Source organism: Peromyscus leucopus, chromosome 6, assembly GCF_004664715.2.
Source record: "Peromyscus leucopus breed LL Stock chromosome 6, UCI_PerLeu_2.1, whole genome shotgun sequence".
NCBI lineage: Eukaryota > Metazoa > Chordata > Mammalia > Rodentia > Cricetidae > Peromyscus > Peromyscus leucopus.
Window position 1 is genome coordinate 71,528,708 of NC_051068.1, and position 22,027 is coordinate 71,550,734.

The 22,027-nt window shown below is 50.2% G+C and overlaps 1 protein-coding gene across 1 annotated transcript; it reads left to right on the top strand.

The window, feature by feature from the left end:
* The first annotated feature begins 1,329 nt into the window (after window positions 1-1,329).
* On the top strand, window positions 1,330-20,651 carry Acp6 (acid phosphatase 6, lysophosphatidic). Its single transcript, XM_028854102.2, is given in 11 exon segments — window positions 1,330-1,907; window positions 9,413-9,541; window positions 9,647-9,777; window positions 10,080-10,156; window positions 13,274-13,361; window positions 13,759-13,891; window positions 15,951-15,966; window positions 15,969-16,050; window positions 18,189-18,284; window positions 19,680-19,845; window positions 20,445-20,651. Coding segments are annotated over 11 exon segments (1,254 nt in total). The 5' UTR covers window positions 1,330-1,709; the 3' UTR covers window positions 20,583-20,651.
* The last annotated feature ends 1,376 nt before the right edge of the window (window positions 20,652-22,027 follow it).

Here is a 22,027-nt window from a genome sequence, read left to right on the forward strand (position 1 = left end):
CCAGACTTGCTTGATCACGTGTGTGGGAGGTTCAAAAGCAGGATATAGGCTTGCCCCTGATTAGATGTAGGATGGAGGTATGTCAGGATGCATGCTTGCCCCTGATTGGACCTGATGGGAAATGCAATGAATTATGGGTTTCCCTTCTTAAGCCCTTGCCACACATGATTCTGGGCCATTTTGCAGGAACCTCGGTATGGCCCTGGCCAGAGCCCATCCACTTGGCCAGTATTTAATTAAAACTTGCTTCAGATTTGACTTTAAACTGTGGTAGTGGTCTTGTTCTCGATCGGGGGGATTAACACCCTTCCAGATGTATCTTGAGAGCCACTAAAACAGTATTTTTGGCAACTGCTAAGACACTTTGTTGTGCCTCTCTTGTGGGAAGCCCAGACCCACTCTTGGGTGTCTTCTTCTCTGTCGTAATCCTTTTGCCTAAAATCTGTAATAAACTGGCTTCTAATAATGCTGAAACAATTCTGTGAGAAGCCCACAGCCAGGCCATGCAAGCTCTAAGGTGTGCTTTGTTCTTTCTTTGCTTTTCTTTCTATTAGTAACAGACTTCAAGTCGATTTCTTACTGATTTGCTTTGAAATTCACTTCTGAGTTGAAGCCAAGAGTATGAAGTCAAGACTACTGTGCCCGAGTCAACAGATTAAGAGAATGCCTCAGGATACTGTCAGCAGTATACTGAGCCATACTGTGCCGCCATTCCTCTTTACCTCCCCTGACTTTTCGGTGGCTCTATCCCAAAGCAACCTTCCTCCCTCCCTACCAGTCTCCGGCTCTAATGCTTTGCGCATGCTCGGAGAGTACTCTACCGCTGAACTACATCCCTAGCTCAATTTTCTTAAACAAAATGGAAAAAGGTAGCTTCACAAATAGTAAGCACTCAGCTGATAGATGTCTCAGGTCTCGGCTTTAGCAATCTTGCTTTAATGACTTCAGGGATTCTCCCATATTCAAACTACTCTCCGCCTTCCCACCCCCAAATCCTAACCCTGCTCCCCTCACCCTCATTTCCTCCCTGCTCACCCCTGGCAAACCAGCAAGGGGGAAAAAAAAAAAAAAACTAGCCGCACTCCCATTAATTACTTGGGGCCCTTGGCTGCCTTAGCCTGAAGATTGGCGGAGTCCGGGGTAGGGGGCGCGGGGCGGGGCGGGACCTGGAGCACCGCTGGCGGCCCGCCGAACTGCCCTCCCTGGGGCTTCGGCCGCTCGCAGCATTGTGGGAGTTGTAGTTCTTATAGGTCTGAGTTTCCAGAGCGGATGAAGTCTCTGGACTCACTTTCCCGTGCTCCTCTGCCGCGGACTTCGATGGGGCAGGTCCTTGGGAGGGCAAGAATTTGCATGAGAGCTTAAGTTATAAAATGTGGACCCGAGTCCCGCGCGTCCGTGGAATTCTTGCTGTTGCCGCCTCCCCTCCACCTGCTTTGAAGTGCAAGTTTCAGGTCTTCGCTGCTGCCCTGGCTGAGCCTGCAGCGGGAGCGGCCGGCGTCGGCTGGGCTTAAACTAACCAGGCAGTCTTTCTGCTCCCTCCGCTTTCTCTCCACCAGGCTCCCGCCCCTCGGGCCTGAGTGTCGCCGTGTCGCCCCGCTAGAGTCGCTTGTTCTGAGGGCTGGATGTACGTGCCCTCCAGTCCCTGCGAACTTCAGGGAAGCTGCTGAGCCCCGGCGCCTGCCGAACCCTCGGCTTCCAGAGCCTCCAGCATGCGCGTGTGGGCCCCCGTGGGCGTCCTGGCCTCGTTGGCTTACTGCTTCCACCAGCGGCGGGTGGCCCTGGCCGAGCATCCGGCTCCTGGTGGCCAGCGTCCGGTGGACCGCAGCCTACTGGAGCTGAAAATGGTGCAGGTTGTGTTTCGACACGGGGCGCGGAGTCCGCTCAAGCCGCTCCCGCTGGAGGAGCAGGTGAGAGGTGGTCCACGTAGGTGCTCGTGGGGACACACCTTAGGGTTCGCCCTGGCGCAGAGGGACTCTCAGGCTGTGGCCTGGACCCCTCATCCCCCCTCCACCATTGTATAAGCCTTCCTGGCTAGGGCAGTTCCCCCAAACTTTCAGTTTCTAGGTGTAGTGTAACTTTTTAAAGATATATAGGAATCGCCCAGGGCATCTTGTTTAAATGCAGATTCTAATTCAGTGTACGTGGGGTTGGGTTGCATTTAGCAGTGCTGTGTTTTGGTGAACTTGAGTTCAAGGAGGCAGTGGACTTTGTAAGTAAGTACCTGTTTCGCTGGATGTTAGTTGCAGAGACCTTTGTACCAGGAGCCACCATAAGTGCTATCAGAGTGCAGGACAGGCCGGTGCTTTTGGGACCAGATCTTAATACAGATTTTCTCAGGGCTTGCTGGAGACCATTTGGTATCTCATGAAGTCTTACTGTTGATGAGGATTGTATCTTGGGGTTCTTTACGGTTTAGGTTTAGAAATCTGGAATGGCTTTGTTTGGGTTGTAAGTTTAGAAATTTAGGTTTAGAAATCTGGAAGCCAATAAAAAAAAATTGGCTGGTCTTGTGGCTCTAAGTCAGGATACTTGGGATTAAAGCACAAGCAAATTAGCTTTTTGTTTTAAAAATGATTGCCTGTCAGGTGAAAAAGAACAGGGCACCAGAAGTCCCCAAGGCTCCATATGTTAAATTTACCTGTGGACTGTGTGTTTGTTCAGTTGGATATATTCTTCATGATCAGATCTGCCTCCCTGAAATGCTTATGAATTTTATCTTCATACCGTGCAACGGAAGATCCGGTCTTTAAAGAGGGTCACATAGGAAAACATGGGGCCTCCGGGGGACTTCTCACATAAAGACATTTTAACAGGCACTTGATTACCAGGTCTCTAGTGAGCCTCTTTTCTGGCTGTACTGTTTTCTGGCTGGTACTGCAATCTTCTCTGTGCTTCTTTGATCCCCACCCCCTCCCATGTAGGGTCTTTTAGTTTTCTTATTATTTGCCCACATATGACTCATCTCTTTGTACCCCTATTCTTCTCTGTGTCTTCTTATTACAGAGTGTTAGAAAGATATATTGATGTTTTAGACAGAGTTATCAGTGACAGCAGAGAATTAAGTTTGTCTGTCTAGATCTGGCCCCAGTGTATACAAACAGTGCAAGTACCTATTTATATCAGCCTGTGCTGGTGGATTCTAGTAGAGAAGTGGCATCACTGCCATGCTGGACAAGATGTTACCATTCTCTGTTGAGGGAACTGGGAGAAACAATCCCAACCAAATCACTGGAAAGATCCATTACATTACTCCAGCCTCGTTTTGAATTGTAAAAAAAAAAAAAAAAAAGATTGAAATCCTTTCAGGGATGTGTGGTGTGTGTGTGTGTGTGTGTGTGTGTGTGTGTGTGTGTGTGTGTGTATACTGTTGGGTCCAGAGTCACTCAGTAATGGGGGACAGACCACCCAAGTCTTTTAAACCAGAAGCAAACTTTATTCCAGAAAAATATCAAAGAAAGAAAAGAACAGAACCTTGGAGCACAAAAGCTTATCAGCTTGCTGAGACCACAGCCAGAGTTTGGGATTCTGAAGCCTGGCGAAGGGGGTGGTCTTCAAGCCCCTTTTTATAGCAAAAGTAAGCATCAGGCATGGAGTCCATGCTGGGAGTCGTGTAGAAACATCAGGTATGGGGTGCATGTTAGGAGTCACATAGAAATATCTATTAACAGTTACCTTTGGTCCAGGCAGTTGGTGGCTATAAGGGACAAGGGGGTTAAAAGTTAACCCCTGGCTGTAGACAGAGGCGCGGGCTGTAAGCAGAGAGCCACTGTTAGAAGTTAACCTTTAGAGATGATGACTGTCAGCTTTTAAATTTTTAGGTTTACAATTTTATATTTCTATATTCCTGGACCCTTCGTGTACAGTGAGTATGTGATTACACATTTATGGTGGAGATACTGAAAATCCTGGCTTCATTATCTTTTCTTCCTCCCCTCCCCCCCTTTTTTTTTCTTGTTTTTTCGAGACAGGGTTTCTCTGTGTAGCCTTAGCTGTCCTGGAAATCGCTCTGTAGACTAGGCTGGCCTTGAACTCACAGATCCACCTGCCTCTGCCTCCCAAGTGCTGGGATTAAAGGTGTGTGTTTATATAGTTACAAAATGTGGAGAATGTAATTCCATGGCCTTGCTTTGCAGTCTGAGAAGAACTATTGCTTTAACTTCCCACTGCATACACTAAAGATTGTAGGCTGATACTTTAATTTTTAAAAAAATATTTGGGAGAGGGTGTATGTGCCTGAGAAGCCAGAAGAAGGCATTTGGCCGGGCAGCGGTGGCGCATGCCTTTAATCCCAGCACTTGGGAGGCAGAGGCAGGTGATCTCTGTGAGTTCGAGGCCAGCCTGGTCTACAGAGTGCGTTCCAGGACAGGCACCAAAACTACACAGAGAAACCTTGTCTTGAAAAAAAAACAAAACAAAACAAAAAAGAAAGCATCAGATCTCCTGAACTGGAGTTATAGGTTGTTATGAGCCACAGGATGCGGCTGCTGAGAACAGACTGCAGCCCTCAAAGCCAGCACTCTTGGCTGCTGGGTTGTCTCTCCAGCCCTAGGTAGCAGCTTTAAACATGTCTGATTTTCTTGGATAAGGTTCTGTGCTTAAAAACCCAGGGTGGAACCAACTCTGGGTGTGAGTAAATGTCATCAGCCTCCTAGGACTTGATTCTGGGTCTCTTCTCTCAAGTTTTCTTTTCAATACCCACGGTTATTGATATTTCTAGCCCCTTTTATTCTGCTATTATTGCCAGAACAGACTATGTGGCAACAATTTTAAAATTAAAATTACCTTTGCCACATTTTCTGATTTCGGGCTAGTTTATAGATAAACATGTTATCATCATTTCGGCTTTCCCACAGACCCTTACAAAGTGGCATTGTGTAAAAGGAGATGTTTTACAGAATTGTTTTCCTATGGTTTGGATAACAGTTGTTTTATCCTGCCAAAAGATTGTGTTTTGGAAATAAAGTTATAGAACTTGTTGAACATATTTCTGACCTTGAAATTCACTTTTAAGCAAAAACCTCCTGGCTCTGCTTTCAACTTTTCCCTGGCTTCTTCCAGACAGTGACAAGGTGACCCCCGATAGGGAGCTGTATCAACGTTTATAATGTGAAGGTCAGCCTCCCCCAGTTCCTTGTTAAGTTCTTGTTTGTCTTTCAGTGTAGATGAGCTGGGAAGCATTTGTGTTGCTAATTCCTGCCTAAAGCTCAGCTGCGAGATGTATTTATGAAAGATGTACCAGTTCATTCACTCCTCTGGGTTGATGATCCTAAACCCTGGCAGGATAGTGAATTCCACTGGGATAGTATACACACATGCACGCACGCGCGCGCGCACACACACACACACACACACACAGTATGCATGCCGGGGTCTTCCTGCAGATCAGATTTAATTGGTGCAAGGTATCCAGGCATTGCAAAAACATCACTTCTCTGGTGCTTTAGAATTATCTGGGCTCCATAGCACTGAGAAGTGGAGACCCTCCACCCCATAAAAATCCAGATGTGATTTGCCCAGAATGAGGCTCGGGCATCAGCAACTTAAAAATTCCTTGTGGTGCCTCAAATACAACCAAGGTTTAAATTGCTTTTTTTTTCCTAAAAATCTTTACCTGGAAGGTTTTGGTGTGTTTTTATATACTTTTTTCTTTTACCTGAGCTGTGCCCTACCCATCCCACTGTGGAATTGCCTTCCTGGGGTATGCTGTGGTGGGATGTTTATGCTATGTTGAGGGAGAAACAGTCCCCCAGAACTCACTGCTGTGACTATTGGAAAGATGTCCGTTACATCCCGCTGACCTCTTTCCCAGGCCCGGTGGGGGCATTTACCTGTTAGCGTGAGGGGTGGTGTAGCGTGAGGGGTGGTGTAGCGTGAGGGGTGGTGTAGCGTGAGGGGTGGTGTAGCGTGAGGGGTGGTGTAGCGTGAGGGGTGGTGTAGCGTGAGGGGTGGTGTAGCGTGAGGGGTGGTGTAGCTTGAGGAGTGGTGTAGCGTGAGGGGTGGTGTAGCGTCAGGGGTGGTATAGCGTCAGGGGTGGTGTAGAGTCAGGGGTGGTGTAGAGTCAGGGGTGGTGTAGCGTCAGGGGTGGTGTAGCGTCAGGGGTGGTGTACCTCTCCTGAGCCGGGGTCTTGCAGTGTCTTTGAACTTGTCTAGCGGCGGTGGTCTAACCGCCAGACAGTTTAGGCAGCTCTCCCGCCGTGAACATGCAGCTCGGCCCTGTGCGGCTTTTAGTAGCCTTACTGCTGCGTTCACTGTTGCCCTTGTGTTCACTCTTGCCCCCGCGTTCACTGTTGCCCTTGTGTTCACTCTCGCCCTTGTGTTCACGCTTGCCCCCGCGTTCCCGCTTGCCCCCGCGTTCACTGTTGCCCCCGCGTTCACTTTCGCCCCTGCCCCCGCGTTCACTCTCGCCCCCGCATTCACTCTTGCCCCCGCGTTCACACTCGCCCCCGCATTCACTCTTGCCCCTGCCCTCGCGTTCACACTCGCCCCGCATTCACTCTTGCCCCTGCCCCGCGTTCACACTCGCCCCGCATTCACTCTTGCCCCTGCCCTCGCGTTCACACTCGCCCCCGCATTCACTCTTGCCCCTGCCCTCGCGTTCACACTCGCCCCCGCATTCACTCTTGCCCCTGCCCCGCGTTCACACTCGCCCCCGCATTCACTCTTGCCCTGCCTCGCGTTCACTCTCGCCCCCGCATTCACTCTTGCCCCTGCCCCCGCGTTCACGCTCGCCCCCACACTTGCTTGTTAACATCTTTCCTACTTACTTTGAATTCGTTAAATTATATTTTAGGTTCTGCTGTGATCTAATTTTTTCTTAAGATTTTTTTCTTTTAGTTTATGTGTATGTGTGTGTTTACCTTCATGTGTCTGTGCACCACAGAGTGCCTTCCTGTGTGTCTGTGCACCACAGAGTGCCTGGTGCACAGACCATGGAGGCCAGAGAGTGTTAAATTCTCTGGAACTGGAGTTATAGAAGGAGGTTGTAGGCCTCCATGTAGATGCTGGGAATTGAATCCTTGACTTCTGGAAGATCAGTCAGTGCTCCTAACCACTGAACCATCTCTCCAGCCTCCTAATTTTCTCTTCAAAGATGATGTGTATATATGACGTAAAATTATCGTTAGTCTCTCCCCCGCCCCCCTCCTCTGAAATGGGCTCTCGCTCTGAAGCCTGGATCGGCCTGGAACTCACAGCAGAAATAAGGATAAGTGTAGGGCGGGCAGCGTGTATGAATGGATATGACGTCCATGCATGAAAATCTGAATCACGTGCTTAGACTCAGTATGACCTGGACATCTGGAATTGTTCCTGGGAAATGCCAAAGGACCTCTGTTGGTGATGTGCTCAGAGGTTACCTGGTGAGTCCGAGTGGCCCTGTGGACCTAGGCGTCAGGTTCTGTGCTCGACACTGGACTTAACCAGAAGGGAGGCTTAGCCTCAGCTCTAAAAGAATTTACATATGGTGAAGGAGAGAGATGAAACATCCAGATCTGACTCATGGGAATGTGCTGAGAGTCCCCGGAACACCAAGAAGGTAGCTAACCCTAACCTGACCCCAAGTGATCACAGCTTCTCCTGCTGCTCAGCGCTGTCTTAGTTTTTGTCCGGATGTATCTGCACCCCGCCCATAGTAGCCACACAAGCCCCAAACCAAAGCCGTATTCCTCCTGCTTACCTCCCGGCCCCGCCCCCGCTTGTGTTGGCCCACTTCCTCTATTGGATTGCCCTGGATGGAGTCTTGTAGGTCTCGCTGACATGTTGGAACGTGCTCTTGTATGTCAGTTTGTGATTGTGACATACACGGTTGGCATTCATACTCCTCTGTGGAGCCACGCTCCGTTCTCATGGCTGGTGGTGTGCCGAGAGGCGGGGACATTGCAATTTTCAGCTGGAAAAACTGCAATTTTCCCTTTTCTATACCATTCTGAGATTCACCTCCTACGAGTTCGGGCATTTGCTTCTCTGCATACTCTGCAAATAGCCTTCCTTTTGAAACGTCTCCTGACTCTGCAGCCAGAAGAGCTGCGTCGGCCTTTGACAGTGTTTGGCATCTTGGAGGACAGACAGACCGACTTCTGCAGTGTCAATGTTATCTTTTCTGTGCATGGCTGGCTGCCTCTCAGCTGAACACCCAGGAAAGGCCAGGTCAGGTTACCTGACGTTTGCTGTCTTCCGTGGGATCTGGGAGATCGTCAGAACTGTTCATAGCATCCTGGCTAGAAAACCAGTGGATGACTCAGTCTGTTCTCTGGAAGCCATCTACAGAACAGGACAGACCAGTAAAGGAACTCGCCTTTTAAAGAGCCAGTGAAACTGCTGTGTAAGCCTAGGGCCATGACCACAGCTTCTTGATTATATGCTGTGGACGAGAGTTTGCTTCAAGGACTGGGACAGAAGCGAGTCAGAGGTTTGAGTGCTAGAGTGTGTAGTTGTGTTCCCATTGAGAGAATTAGTCGGTTGGGAAGAGGAGCCAGTGTATGAACTCGAGCATCGGTTCTCAGCCTGGAGGTCGACCGATCCCTTCACAGGAGTCACCTAAGACCATTGGAAAACACAGATATTTACATTATGATTCCTAACAGTAGCAAAGTTACAGTTATGAAGTAGCAACAGAAAAATAACTTTGTGGTTGGGGGTCTGCGAAGCATGAGGAACCGTATTAAAGGGTCGCAGCATTAGGACGCTTGAGGACCACTGCCCTAGAAGAACATCACATCTGACTCCTCAGGAGTAAGCATCTCCTGGTTCGGTTGAGGTGCGAGACCTGTGATGCTTTGAAAATCATCCAGTTGAGGCAGGAGCCAGATTATGAGGACTGAAGGAAGACGAGGAGGAACCAGAGGTGTCCGTAGATGGCCGCCACTACTTTCAAAAGCTAGAGAAGAGAACGGGAAATAGGCAATAATAACATTGGGTATTAAGCAGAGTCCTAGGTGTGGGTGTGGGGCATGGAAACTACACATCAATTCTTCAGAAATTGTTACTGACATGGTAGTCACTGAGATCATGTTTCATTCATTCATTCACTTACCCACTCATTCATTCACTCACTTAGTAGCTACATTCCAAGCAGCCTGGCTACTTGTCCCTTTTAGTCAAATGCGCTCGGCGTGGCAGCAGCACTGTTACTGTGAGTCTTCGGGTGTCACAGATGGGGCTTGAGCTGAGGACACCAGGGGTGATAAATGTGGCCCTTTCTTCCGTTAGGTAGAGGTAGAGTCCAAGTTTCTTTCCTTCCTTTCCAAGGGGAGGTCGCAGACTTTAGTGTCAAATGACTCCAGTCGTGTGTCCCAGAGGTCACGGGGTCTTAGGGCTGTGAGTTTTAAGAACTGTTATTTAACCATCTCTCTCTCTCTCTCTCTCTCTCTCTCTCTCTCTCTCTCTCTCTCTCTCTTTTTTATGGCCACCACAGGTGGAGTGGAGCCCCAAGCTTTTAGAGATCCCACCTCAAACTCGGTTTGATTACAGGGTCACCAATCTAGCTGGTGGCCCAAAGCCTCATTCTCCTTACGACTCTGAATACCACAAGACCACCTTGAAGGTAAGTGACAGTGAAGCCCACTGCAGAGCTCCAGGGGGTTTCTCGGGGCCGAGCTGAGCCGTCCAGTGTCCAACCTCTCTTCTCTTTCTCTACGCTCCGCTTCAGGGTGGCATGTTTGCCGGGCAGCTGACCAAGGTGGGCATGCAGCAGATGTTTGCCCTGGGAGAGAGACTGAGGAAGAATTACATGGAAGACATTCCTTTCCTTTCTCCTGTCTTCAATCCCCAAGAGGTCTTGTGAGTCACAGGCAAGGGGTTGCTCATTTAAGGTCTCGAGCGTGCGTAAACTGTCCTGACCCCCACTCTCATGCTGAGTGGTTTAGGGGACAGCTTGCCACAGTGCAGTTACCCTTACGACCTAAGCTGCTGTGAACAGGTGAAGGTCACGGCCACGGGCCTTCAGGTCCCTGGGGGCGGTCTGTAGAGAGGAACGGCTTCCTTCCAATGGTGTCCCGTATGCGGTTCCTGCCTGCTCCCTCCCCAGCTGTCCTGCGTTCCCGTATGAGCATCTCCGCCTCTGCATGTTCCTTTCCCCCCAGTGTCCGCTCCACCAACATGTTTCGGAATCTGGAATCTACTCGGTGCTTGCTGGCTGGGCTTTTCCAACATCAGAAAGGTTTGTGTTTGGGTCTGAAAGTCACCGCTGTGCCAGAGGAGCTCTTCCTTCTCATGCCCCACGCCCTTTCTCGGCCCCCGTGCATTTTCTCGCGGTCCTGCCTGCACGCGTGACTTCTAGTTGCTCGTACGGCCGGGGGTCCCTCACCGTCCATCCTTTGGTTGCCCTTGCCACCCTGACCTCCACTGGGAGCAGGAACTGGGTGGTACCTCCGCCTCCTGACTCCTCGCGCTTCCACACGAGCTGTAGAGGTAACTCCGTCCAGTCTTGGGAGCAGCAGTGAGGCACCCTGAGAAAGAGGGCCGGGGGCACACACACTCAGCTGGGACTAAAGACGCTGTCGTTGCTCCGATCTTGGTGACAACCCTCGGCCAGCCAAGGTTGCGTCAGCCGCGTTCCACTGAGCCTTTCTTAGTTGAGAAAGTCGTTGAGTTTGAGTCTTACCGTATTGAATCGGTGAAGATTACAGTCATCGATTCCAAAGCTCTTCACCCTCGAGGGCTGCATGTCTTCCTCCTTCCTGGGTCCCATGTGAGGCCTGTGTTAGCCACGGTCACACTGCTGTGGCCAAACACCTGACGGAGACAACTCAAGGGAAGAGAGGTTTATTCTGGCTCACGATTTCAGAGCGAGGGGACGCTGCCATGGACAGGAAGGGGGGCTGGTAGACTCAGGGCGGCAGGTACATCCTGCAGAGGCTCCTCGGGGTCTCCATCTCTGGCTGCCCGGGTATGAGGTGGTGAGTGTTCACATTGTGACAGGCCAGGACGCATGCCGAGCCAAGGGCAGGTGTAGCCTGCAGGGGCCTGCCTCCATTAACCTAACCCACAACCAGGCTCCCTCTTTCAACGCTCCACGTGTTCCCACACTTCACCTCCTCTCTAGGGAACAAGTGTTCAAAACAGGAGCCTGTGATTCAAACCACAGTTACAGAGGCAAACCCCAGCCGGGCCTTTGGCCACCAAATGAGGCTACATCTTTGTCATTGGTAATTGATTCAAATCCACATGTCATCACTCTTCCGAATTCCAGATAATCGTGACCTAACTGGTATGCTCGAACAGGTATTAGGATACTAATTGCAGCTACAATAGCAACAATTGTTTTGTTGCTTCTAGAAGTAGCTTAAGTGGAAATAAAGTTTGCATCAAACTTTGAAGGGCAGTAGGACCATCAGGCAGGAGGAAGTTGGCCTTACCCCACAGCTGGTTTGGGGCTGCTCCAGACCTGCCTCAGGCCGGCTGGCTGCCTCACACACTGTGTGTCTAGCAAATGAAGCAAACAGGGCAGGCTGCCCCTTTGTGGGAGCCCTCGGGCTTGGAAAGGGTCCTTCTGGAAGTTCCTCCCTTGCTCACCTCCAAAAAGGCAAACGGCCCCTTCCCGGGAGGCAGGTTGCAGACTGAGGATGCCCCAGGTTCTAGCAGGGAGGGGGACAGCGGCTTCGGGTGGCGGCTCCCTGCATTAGTGGAAGCCTGGGGTAGGCCTTCCCTCAGAGAAAATCTGTGCCTTTCTTAGTACCAAGAACTGCAGAAGCTGCCGCCACTCACGGAATAGGGCAGCTGCAGAATGGCTTTGGAGTGGACGGCTGCAGAGCGCCTGAGTTGGCTTGGTGCAAAGCTGGAGGGCAGCAGGCTGTAGGGACGCTGGAGGTTGTCCACCTGTCGTCACTTGTCAGCCATTACAACGTTGACTGTAGATAGTGTCTTCTCAGGTATGCCTTATTGGCCACCAGCTGTAGTCCGGTGTCCTCCCGTCAGGAGCAGACGACAGACGGACATGGGTTTGTAGTGTTACGTTAGAGGTTTCCACCATGGTGGTTGTCAGCACGCAAAGCGCTGTTCTGAGGACTCGGCATCTATTGTGGGGCAGACACCATCGGCTCCTTTTACAGATAGGAGAAGTAATGCAGAGCGAGGCTGAGGAGCTTGCCCAGGAGCCCAGATCTGGAGAGGATGTAGGTGGGATTCAACTGTCTGGCTTTAAAATCCACATCCGTCACCTTCGCCAGCTGCTTCTCTGAGGATCTGCACATCTGGGACATCTAGGCAGGGTCTTGGATAGTTTTGTCTGGTCTGTGTTTTTCAGTTTACTTATGTGTGTTTCTGTTTGGTGCACGTGTGCCGTGATACATGTGTGGAGACCAGAGGATAACTTATAGAACTCCTTTCTCCTTCCACGCTGTGGGCCCTCAGAGGACTGAACTCGGGTTGTCAGGGTTGGTGACAAGTGCCTTTAACCACTGAGCGTTCTCACAAGTGGTGGGTGTGCGTGTGCATGTGTGTGTGTGTGTGTGTGTGTGTGTGTGTGTGTGACAGAGTCTCAGGTAGCCCAGGCTGGCCTCAAACTCAATATGTAGTGGAGGCTGGTCTTGAATAGCTGGTCCTTCTGCCTTTATTCCCCTTTACTAGGGTGACAATTTTGTATCACCATGCCCAACCTTAATCTGTTCCTTTCCGAACATATCCTACAGGACCCCAGAATTCTTCAGAGGGGCCCCAGGGACTACAAGAAATAAGGATGATGGACCATGTACATGGGCTTTGCTTTGGTGTCCCCACCTTGTGGACACTAACACATTTCTTTATTATGTTGTATAGTACTGAGTGGGGGCGGGGGTGGAGGGGTGTTCTGTTGCTTTGAAAATCAGAGTCTCTCTGCCTTAATCCACTATGGGTTCTGAGCTGAGCAGGTAATAGCCTTGTGGTAGTTAGTCACTATATTGGCCTACGGAAGTGAATTTTGGGCAATAAAAAACTAGTTCAATTCTGATGAGGTGAGTCAGTCATTCTGTATTAGAATGCCCACATGCTTGTCCTGGTTGTGCCTGGGGCAGGGAATCTTTGGGATGAGTCAGGGAAGCACCAGTCTGATCCAGGTCTGTGCCTGTTCTGGTCTGTGGCCCCAGGGCAGGTGTATGCTAGACAGAACAAAGCTGCTACTTCATCCAGTGCTTGGAGGAAAACTAGGAGCAGACCCAGGGCAGGAACTGCCCATGAGAATGACCTTGGGATCTGCCGCTCAGGTCAGCTCCGTAGACAAGGAGACACAGAAGGCAGAAGTGGGGTCCTGGAAGAGTGATCCAAGGCCCTACCACCTGTGTTTCCTTCCTCCTTCCAGGACCTGTCATCATCCAAACCGATGAGGCGAGCTCTGAAGTCCTGTATCCCAACTACCAGAACTGCTGGAGCCTGAGAGAGAAGACCAGGTAACAGGCTTTTCTAGTTCTTGCTGGCATCTGCCAGTGCTCGGGCATTTCTAGGGTGCACTAAGACTGTATTCCAGAGCAGAAAGAATGGGGTTTCTACACAGATCTGAGTTATGCATTAGTTTTGGTAAGATAGGTAGAAACATCAGAAGAATAGGATTTGGAAAATTTAGCCTTTTATTCCAGCCCTAATTCTTGCTAACTTACATTTACAAGTCATTTAACTTCTTAGATCCTTAATTTGCTCATCTGTAAAATGGGAATAATATTGCTAACCGCACCATTTGTTGTAAGGATTACATGGGATCGTAAATGCTGAACAAAATGCACTTTGTAAATTACTGATCACTGCTGATCACTGTACAGTAGTAATACAAGAGCTTGTGGTTTTTGGCAGAGGCCGGAAGAAGGCTGCCATTTTGCAGCCGGGGATCTCCGAGGATTTGGAAAAGGTGAAGGCAGGTGTGGGCATCAACAGTAGTGACGAAGTGGACTTCTTCGTTCTCCTGGACAATGTGGCTGCCGAGCAGGTGGGATAACTGTTTCCCCTGGGTCCTGAGTTTTTGGAGCCATGGGAATGAGCTGGCTCCTAACTTAGAGCTAGCTGGAAGCCCTCCGGTCTGAGGCTGTGCAATAGGATTTGCGAATGGGATGGATGTCGGGATCAAAGGGCCCCGAGGAACCAAGGAGGGATAGGAACACTCAGATGACTCCTCACTCAGGACCCAGACAGTCAGTTCTAGATCAGTTTCTGAAAGTCTGTTTTCCACATCACCTGACCTGTATGTGTTTGGGAGAGTGGAGACTGGGTAGGGTTATGGTTATGAGAAAAGAATATGTTAACGAATATACATACCATTTTTTTCTATGTGTATATATTCACCTGTGTGTGGAAACCAAAGGACAACCTCAAATGTCCTTCTGCATCCACCTTGGTTCTTGAGACAGTCTCTCACTGATCTGGAGCTTACCAAGGATGCTAGGCTGTCTGCCCAGGAAACTCCAGGGATCCACCTGTCTCTGTACCCTAGGACTAGAATTGTAAGCTTGTACCGCTACAGCCAGTTCGGGGGATCAAACTCAGGTCCTCAAGCGTGCATGGCAACCACCTTACCAAGTGATCTGCCGTCCCAGCCCAAGCTTTGCCTTCTCTGAGACCCTGTCTAGCTCTGCGGTGTCTAAGAACTGCCTCCAGCTCTTTCTCTCTGAGTGCTGGGCTTACAGGTGTGCCCTGGCCACGCTCTACGAGTCAGGTTTACATTTAGCATTTCTTGGGGTCCAAAACCTTTGGGATTCCTCTTTATTCTGTCACTTTTTAGGGAGCCTGTATGAGTATCCGCGTATTTTAAAAATCTGAGCTAGGTGTGGTCCATATTCCTATAATCCCAGTATTTAAGATGCTGAGGCAGGAGGATCAAAAGTTGGAAGCTAGCCTGGGCTACATAGTGAAATCCTGCCTAGAGTGTGTGTGTGTGTGTGTGTGTGTGTGTGTGTATTAATTTATGTGTAAGTCTGGGGCCGGGGCTGGTGACATGGCTCACTGGGTAGAGACGCTCACCTCCAAGCCAGACAACCTGCCTTTGACTCCCAGAAACCACAGAACTGATGTTCACAAGCTGTCTCCAGGCTCTCATGTGCTCAGTGTGGCACCCCGTCACTCACACACACTTACACGTGCACATACACAATCAGTCAATATCGGCCGGTGTAAAATTTTGAGATGTCTGTAAAGTAATCTGGTTAATCCACTAGTCTGTTTTCCTCAAATTGATTTAGCCATAGAATCTTTTTATGTACTAAAAATATATTGTCCATATTACATTTTATGAATGCATATAACATTTTATGTAATATGTACATTTATTAAAATGCATTGAAATAGCTATTCCATTCCGTGCAATAATAGCATCACACAGTGGGAACCCTTCTGTGGATCGAAAGCCTGGATGCCCGAAGGCAGTGCCGGTCTCTTCCCTTCTCTTACATCGATGGCGATGCCCCGGAGGCATCCCTCTGCCTGTGCTAATGTGTAGTAAATTTAAGGTTATATGGCAATGGTTCATAAAAAGTATTCATATGGCATCCAGTTTCTAAAATCATTTTAGGGAAAATAAAAAATCAAATGAAAATTTTGAATTCCTTGACTTATATCTTGTTGTTTTTAAAAGTTAAAAATTATTGGCTTTTTAAAACTTGGAGCATATGGCAGCCATCATGATGTATGAAGCGGTCTTTACAATACCGTGCCTATACCGGGCTGGAGAGGTGGCCCAGTGGTTAAGAGCCCTGGCTGCTTTTCCAGAGGACTTGGGTTCAATTCCCAATGATAACCCACAGCTGTCTGTAACTCCAGTTCCGGGGCATCTGCACCCTCACACAGACATAGAGGCAGGCAAAACACCAATACACATAAAATAAAAATAAATAAATCTTAAAAACAACAACAACTGTATGCCCATAGATCTCGACTAATACGAAGTTTTAGCGGGCCTTGGGGACCTCAGCTCCCAGGAAGAAACGCGGAAGCTGACTGGTGGCCTTAGGAGGCAGGCAGTGTTCTCCTGTAACACTGCCGGGGGATCTTTACAGGTGCACAGCCTCCTGAGCTGCCCGCGCTGAAGAGGTTTGCCCAGATGATTGAGCAGAGGGCTGTGGAAACAGCCTTGTACACGCTGCAGCAGGAAGACAGGTGAGAGGCACAGACAGGGGAGGGCTGTCCTTAAGTCACACGTGGGCAGTGATGGCCTGGGTGTCTTCATGCCACCTCACACCTAAGCCCCTCCCTGCTAGCCTACCCTCAGGCCTCTGCTCTTACTTCTGAGCTGGGGCTGGTGACCTGGACCTCCACCGAGTCTCCCGCTCTTCCTTCTGCTTCACTTTGCAAAAGGTTGAGTGGAGGAGGAGGTCATTGTGCTACGCTCACTCTGTTGACGCAGCTCGGTTAACAAACAGTCCCCCGTTCCCACCGGGTGGGAGGTATCGCTTATTCTTTGCTGCCTTCGTAGGAAAAGGAGCTAGACAGAATCCACCAAGTCCTGTTCGATCCTTAGCACTGCTCGGGAGGGAGGGCTGGCCAGAGAGAGCTGGCTACTTTTCCTGGCCTCATTTGGCAGGAGGCAGAGCTAGGACCTGGTCCCAGATCCTCTGACCCATTTGCTGTGTCTTGTTGGTACTTGGATTCTGCTCCGGAATGCCCTCTGCTTTGCTTTTTTTTTTGGCTGAGAGCGTTCGGTTTGCAGTAAGGGTAGGTGACTTGGACTTGGCAGCGGTTAAGACAGAGGGAAGGGTAATCTGGGGCTGTGCTGGGGGAGGGGAACGGTTAACATTCCAAGAATTTGCGGGGGTCTGTTGCATGAAAAAAGAGCCCCTGGTCACATTGGCTTGGAGTCGGCCTGCCCCCGTCTGTTCATTAGCCTTGGTCATCCAGAAGTCCTCCAGCCAAGCTGCTCAGCTGCCCCTCCCAGGCACGCAGCAGCTTCCAAGTGTTGTTCATGAAGTGGTCCCACCTGACCTAAACCGCCACGCCCGCCCTCCCTCCTGCTAGTCCACACCTAAACACACTGGGTGGATACCTCAGGGTCCGTGGGCCATGCCTGCTCTATTGCAACTTCATCTGTGCGCATCATGAAGCCGCCGTGGGGAATATGCACACACAAATGGGCATGGGCACGTGCCAGTAAAACTTTATAAGAACGGGCAGGCAGCTTGTAATTTGGCTGCGCCACGACCTGTTTCCTTCAGACCCATCGTTCTTTCCATTTATATCCGTTTCATAAAGCTGACGTTTTCTTCAAGGATAAATGGTACAGTGTTGCAATGCAGTCTGGCTTGTCTGGCCCTGTACCTGGCAGGTGCATGCCACATGCAGTATTGTTTGCCTCCTCCATGGATTCCTACCATCCCTTCAGTCACAGAGGTTGCAATTTCTAAACTAGATCTCCCCGATCATGTCGGCCGCCTCCTCTTTTGTGCAGTTGAGTACTGGGACTCCTAAGAGTGGTAGGTTTACTTTTAGTTTTTAGAGCGCCTTCCTCCCCGCTCCAATAAAAAGTGTGAGGCACACTCACACACCAGTCTTTTGTCACCTGCCAGCCTCTCTTTGCTTTGCTTGTGAGAGGACAGGTGTTGCGGCACAGTTACCTGCGGTCACGGGATGACCCAGAGAGAAAGTGGTGGGGGCAGAGCTCCCAACTCGCAGAGTTAAAGGAGAGTCTTTCCTGTGATTCAGCTCCAGAAGGTAGAGCGCATGCAGGGACAGTTAGCAGGTGTCCTTCCAGGGGTCTTCCCGGATTTCTGAGTCTGGTTACCTCTGCTCTTCCTGGCTCTGCTTTTATTCCTCCGTGCATACTTCCTTTTGTTTTTTTACATTTATTTGTCCTGTGTGTGCACATGCATGGGTATGACGTGCACACATGTGGAAGTCAGAGGACACCTTGGGAGCAAGTCACTCCCTCCACTACATAGCTTCCTCATTTCTAATGAGGCTGGGAAGTAAGTGCCTCCACCCCCTGGGCCCTGTCCCAGCCCAGGGCCTCATCCTTCACAACTTCCAGCTCCCTGAGTGTCTCCAGCTCAGCAGCGTTCATGGCAGCTGTGCGTCCTGATGTTTTTATTGTTGGAAGTCTCTTTTTCACAGCGCACCCACTAAGTTGATGCGAAGCTATTTCTCCCCCACCCTTGCTGTGCCCCCCCACACACACCTTACTTACCTTCTTCTTCTCTGCGTCTTCGTCTGGCTGTGCTCCCGAGGTCCTCAGAGGCAGAACTGATGCCTATCCTGGGTGCCGAGTGTCTGCTGGGTGCTTGAACGTTACTCACATCTCGCAGGGAAGGCATCCAGATGGCCGTGGGCCCATTCCTACACCTCCTGGAGGGAAACCTGCTCAAAGCTGTGGATCCCACGACCCCATCCAGCAAGACCAGGTACCCGGCACAGTGACTGCTTATGCCAGGGAGGGCTGAGGGGGCCTCTGGCTGCAGGGAGGGACCCCAGGGTATGGGTCAAGAACCAGGCTGTCAGTGGCCGCAAGGAAATGCTTCCCAGGCCGTGTGTCCCCAGGCAGGTGACAGCGTTTTTACTTTTCCAGATCTAGCTTCCCACGCCTGTTCTTACTTTAATGTCTCAAAGTTACTTTCCTTTTCTTTTTTAAAAACTAACTGGATACATTAATATCATACTGGCTAACTGGATACATTAATATCACACTGATTTGCTATTTTAGTAGTCCAAAACAATGCTGACTTAGTTCGAATCCTTTATTCGGTGTTCAGAAGATGTGATCAGTGTGCATTTTAAAATATTGGAAATGGCTCATGGGCCTCCATCCCCACTTTGCCAGAGCCCGGGACCCCAGGTCGGGACCCCAGATTTGGAATGGCATGTGTCCCGGGCACTTGGCGAGCAGACGGTGGTCTGCCAACAGTGCTGTAACCTGGAGACTTGTCCCAGGGCCCTCTCTGTCCTCCTGAGGCAGAAGCTAGATGCCCCTTGATGCTGAGGTACTGCTTGGGCATGAAGACAGGGGTGGGGTGGGGGGGACAGGGCTAAAAGCCTGCAGTGAGTGTGAGAGGGGCGGGGAGCCGAGTTCCTGGGGTGAAACAGGCCTGGAAGTTGGGGCAGGATTTCTAACGGTGCCGCGTCACCATGTCCCTCGCCGCCCTTTGCCGCCTTGCTGTGGCACTGCGTCCGTCGTGCCTTCTGCTTCCTTGCTGCTCTGCGCCTGGTGTCTGAGGGAGGGTCTGGTGCCAGTCTCCCAGGCGGAGAGCCGGTGAAGTCCTTGGCCATCCTGAAGAGGGACGTGCTGCCGTCACGCAGATACCGTAAAACGGCTTATTGTATTACTGACTAAAACTGCTTGGGAAAGGTGTTGAAGACCAATCAGCTTACAGCCTTTGGAAGTTAATTAAAATGCCCACATCTGCAAGGAGCAGGGATTGCCCTACTATGCGCATTGTAGCCAAGAGTAGGTAGGGCACCAGCCATGGGTGGCAGGACCCAAAGGCAGAAGAGAGGTAGGGCCCGAGCCACAGGAGATCTGTTTCTCCTTTGAAACTCCCAGCGGGGAGGGGAGAAGGAGGGGGGGAGGAGGAAGCGAGGAGAGTTACCCCAGGGTTCCTTCTCCATGAGACGTGGGTAGGCGTAGGTCCTCACCATCTGCTTCAGAGGCGTTTTAAACCAGCTCAGCCGGCTGCTAGCGGCCCCCCCCCCCCCCCCGTTTCTGAGGCAGCTGCTGTTTTTCCACTCAGAGGAGACAGGTAGCGTTCTGGCCTCCTGACCCCGGAAGCAAGCCGTTGTGGAGAACCATTTTCTTCTTGCAGGAAGCTGTACCTGTATGCAACCCATGATGTAACCCTCATGCCTATCCTAATGGCCTTGGGGATTTTTGACCACAAATGGCCTCCGTTTGCTGCTGACCTGACCATGGAGCTCTACCAGCATCAAGAATCTAAGGAGTGGTTTGTGCAGCTCTATTACCACGGGGAGGTAAGAGCTCCGAGGTGGGGATGGTGGTGGCTGAGCACCCAACCCCCTCACACCGGGTAGTGTCAGGTGTCTCTTCTCGGGCCCAGCGGCGTCCCGAGTGGTAGCCGCAGCCGCCTGAATCCCACAGAGCCTAGGGCAGTAGTTGGCCCGTGGTAGCAAGGTACAGCATGGCCACATCTCAGTCCTGTTACAGATTCCTTCCAGGAACAGGGCTGCTCGCCAGCCTTCCCGAGTGTGTTTGCCAGGCACACTGTGAGGCCCAGGTTTGGAAGCCACTGAGGTGTCTTTATTGCCAGCATCTTGGTGTCTTGGGCGACCCGTGGCTGCTGATGTCCAGGAGAGAGGCTGAGCACTCTCCGGGGAAGGGACTGTGAGCTCTTCCAGCTCAGGACCAGAACTCAGCGAGGCTTTCCCAGTCTATCCAGCAGTCAGCACGCAGGGCTTTTTATTCTGGGAACTGTTGGGGGTAGTGGTGTCTTCCTGGCTGTTACATGTGTGCTCAGGCATACTGCTTGAATGAGGCTGCTGGGCTCAGCTGAAGAGAGCAGAAGGATGGGTCCTCTGCAGACCTGAAGAGAAAAGTTCTATTTCTTCCACAGGAGCAAGTGCCAAGAGGCTGCCCCAACAAGCTCTGTCCACTGGACAAGTTCCTGAGCACCATGTCACTTTATGCTGTGAGCCCAGAGAAATACCGCACGCTCTGCTCCCCAGCACGAACAATGGAACTCGGAGAGTGACTCATTTACACAGACAGGTTGATTTTTAAATAAAGTGCCTTTATATAAAAGAGTGCCATGTTGAGATCAGAGGGGCTTGCTCTACTTTGTCACATGATTTCTTATTTTTGTGTCTGAATGTTTTGCCTGTATGTAAGTCTGGTACCATTTGCATGCCTGGTGCCCCATGGAAGCCAGAAGAAGGTGTTGGATCTCCTGGAACTAGAGTTAGAGATGGTGCGAACTGCCATATGGGTGGTGGGAACCAAACCCTGATCTTCTAGAAGAATAACCAGTGCTCCTAACTACTGAGCCATCTCTCCACCCTCATGACATGACTTCTAAGGTCAGAGCGTTGGCGTGAGCCTGGGGAATTGTGTTGCTTTGGGACTTCAAGCTTTTTTTTTTTTTTTGGTCAACTTTCCTTGGGCTCTATTCATGGTTATCAGAAAGGTGGCAATCGATGGCTTATAGTGCAGTGGGGTTTTTTGTGTTTGTTTGTTTGTTTTAGGATTTATTCATTTATATATACAGCAGTCTGTCTGCAGGCCAGCAGAGGGCACCAGATCTCATTACAGGTGGTTGTGAGCCACCATGTGGTTGCTGGGAATTGAACTCAGGACCTCTGGAAGAGCAGTCAGTGCTCTTAACCTCTGAGCCACCTCTCCAACCTTAGTGCATATGTTTCTTAAGCTATGACGATGTATTATGTGGGGTGTTCTGAACATAGACACAAACCTGCTCCTCCTGGTAGGGGCTCACAGACAAGCCAAGAAGCCTTCTGGGAAATTCTGTCTTGGTCTAAGTAGACATGGGATAGTCGAGTCAAGTTCAGCAATTATCAATAAATACAGTACAGAACGTAAATAGACGTAAGGACAGAAGTCAGGCAATCGTCTCAATAGATACTGAAAGCCTTCTGGCGAAGTCTATTGTTCCTTATGATTAAGGCCCTGAAGAAACTGGGAATAGAAGAAACACCTCGCATAGTAAAGGCTGCATACGACAGACCTGTAGCTAACCTATAGTAAATGAGGAGAAGCTGGAGTCAGAAGTACGACAAATGTGTCCACTCTGTGTACCCAACGTGGTGCTTGAAGCCTCAGCTAGAGCCAAAAGGCACACAAACAGGAAAGGAAGAAGCCAGATTATCCAAATGCAGACGACATGGTCCTGTACTTAGAAAACCTAAAGACTCACCAGAAAAACACTTAGCAAAGTAGGATAGAAAGCCAACATCCAGACATCTGCAGCCTTTTTAGTATAACAATAACAGGAAATCAGAAAAATAGTCCCAATCACAATAGCCTCAAAAATAATCATTTTAAAAGTAAGAAAACTAAAGAGATGAAAGACCTTGTCCCGGCTCGATTTTATTGTCACCTTGGCAGAACTAAGTACCTGGGAAGGGGGAGTCTTGTTGGAGGCACTGCCCAGGTCAGATGGGTCTGTTACAGGATTGTGGG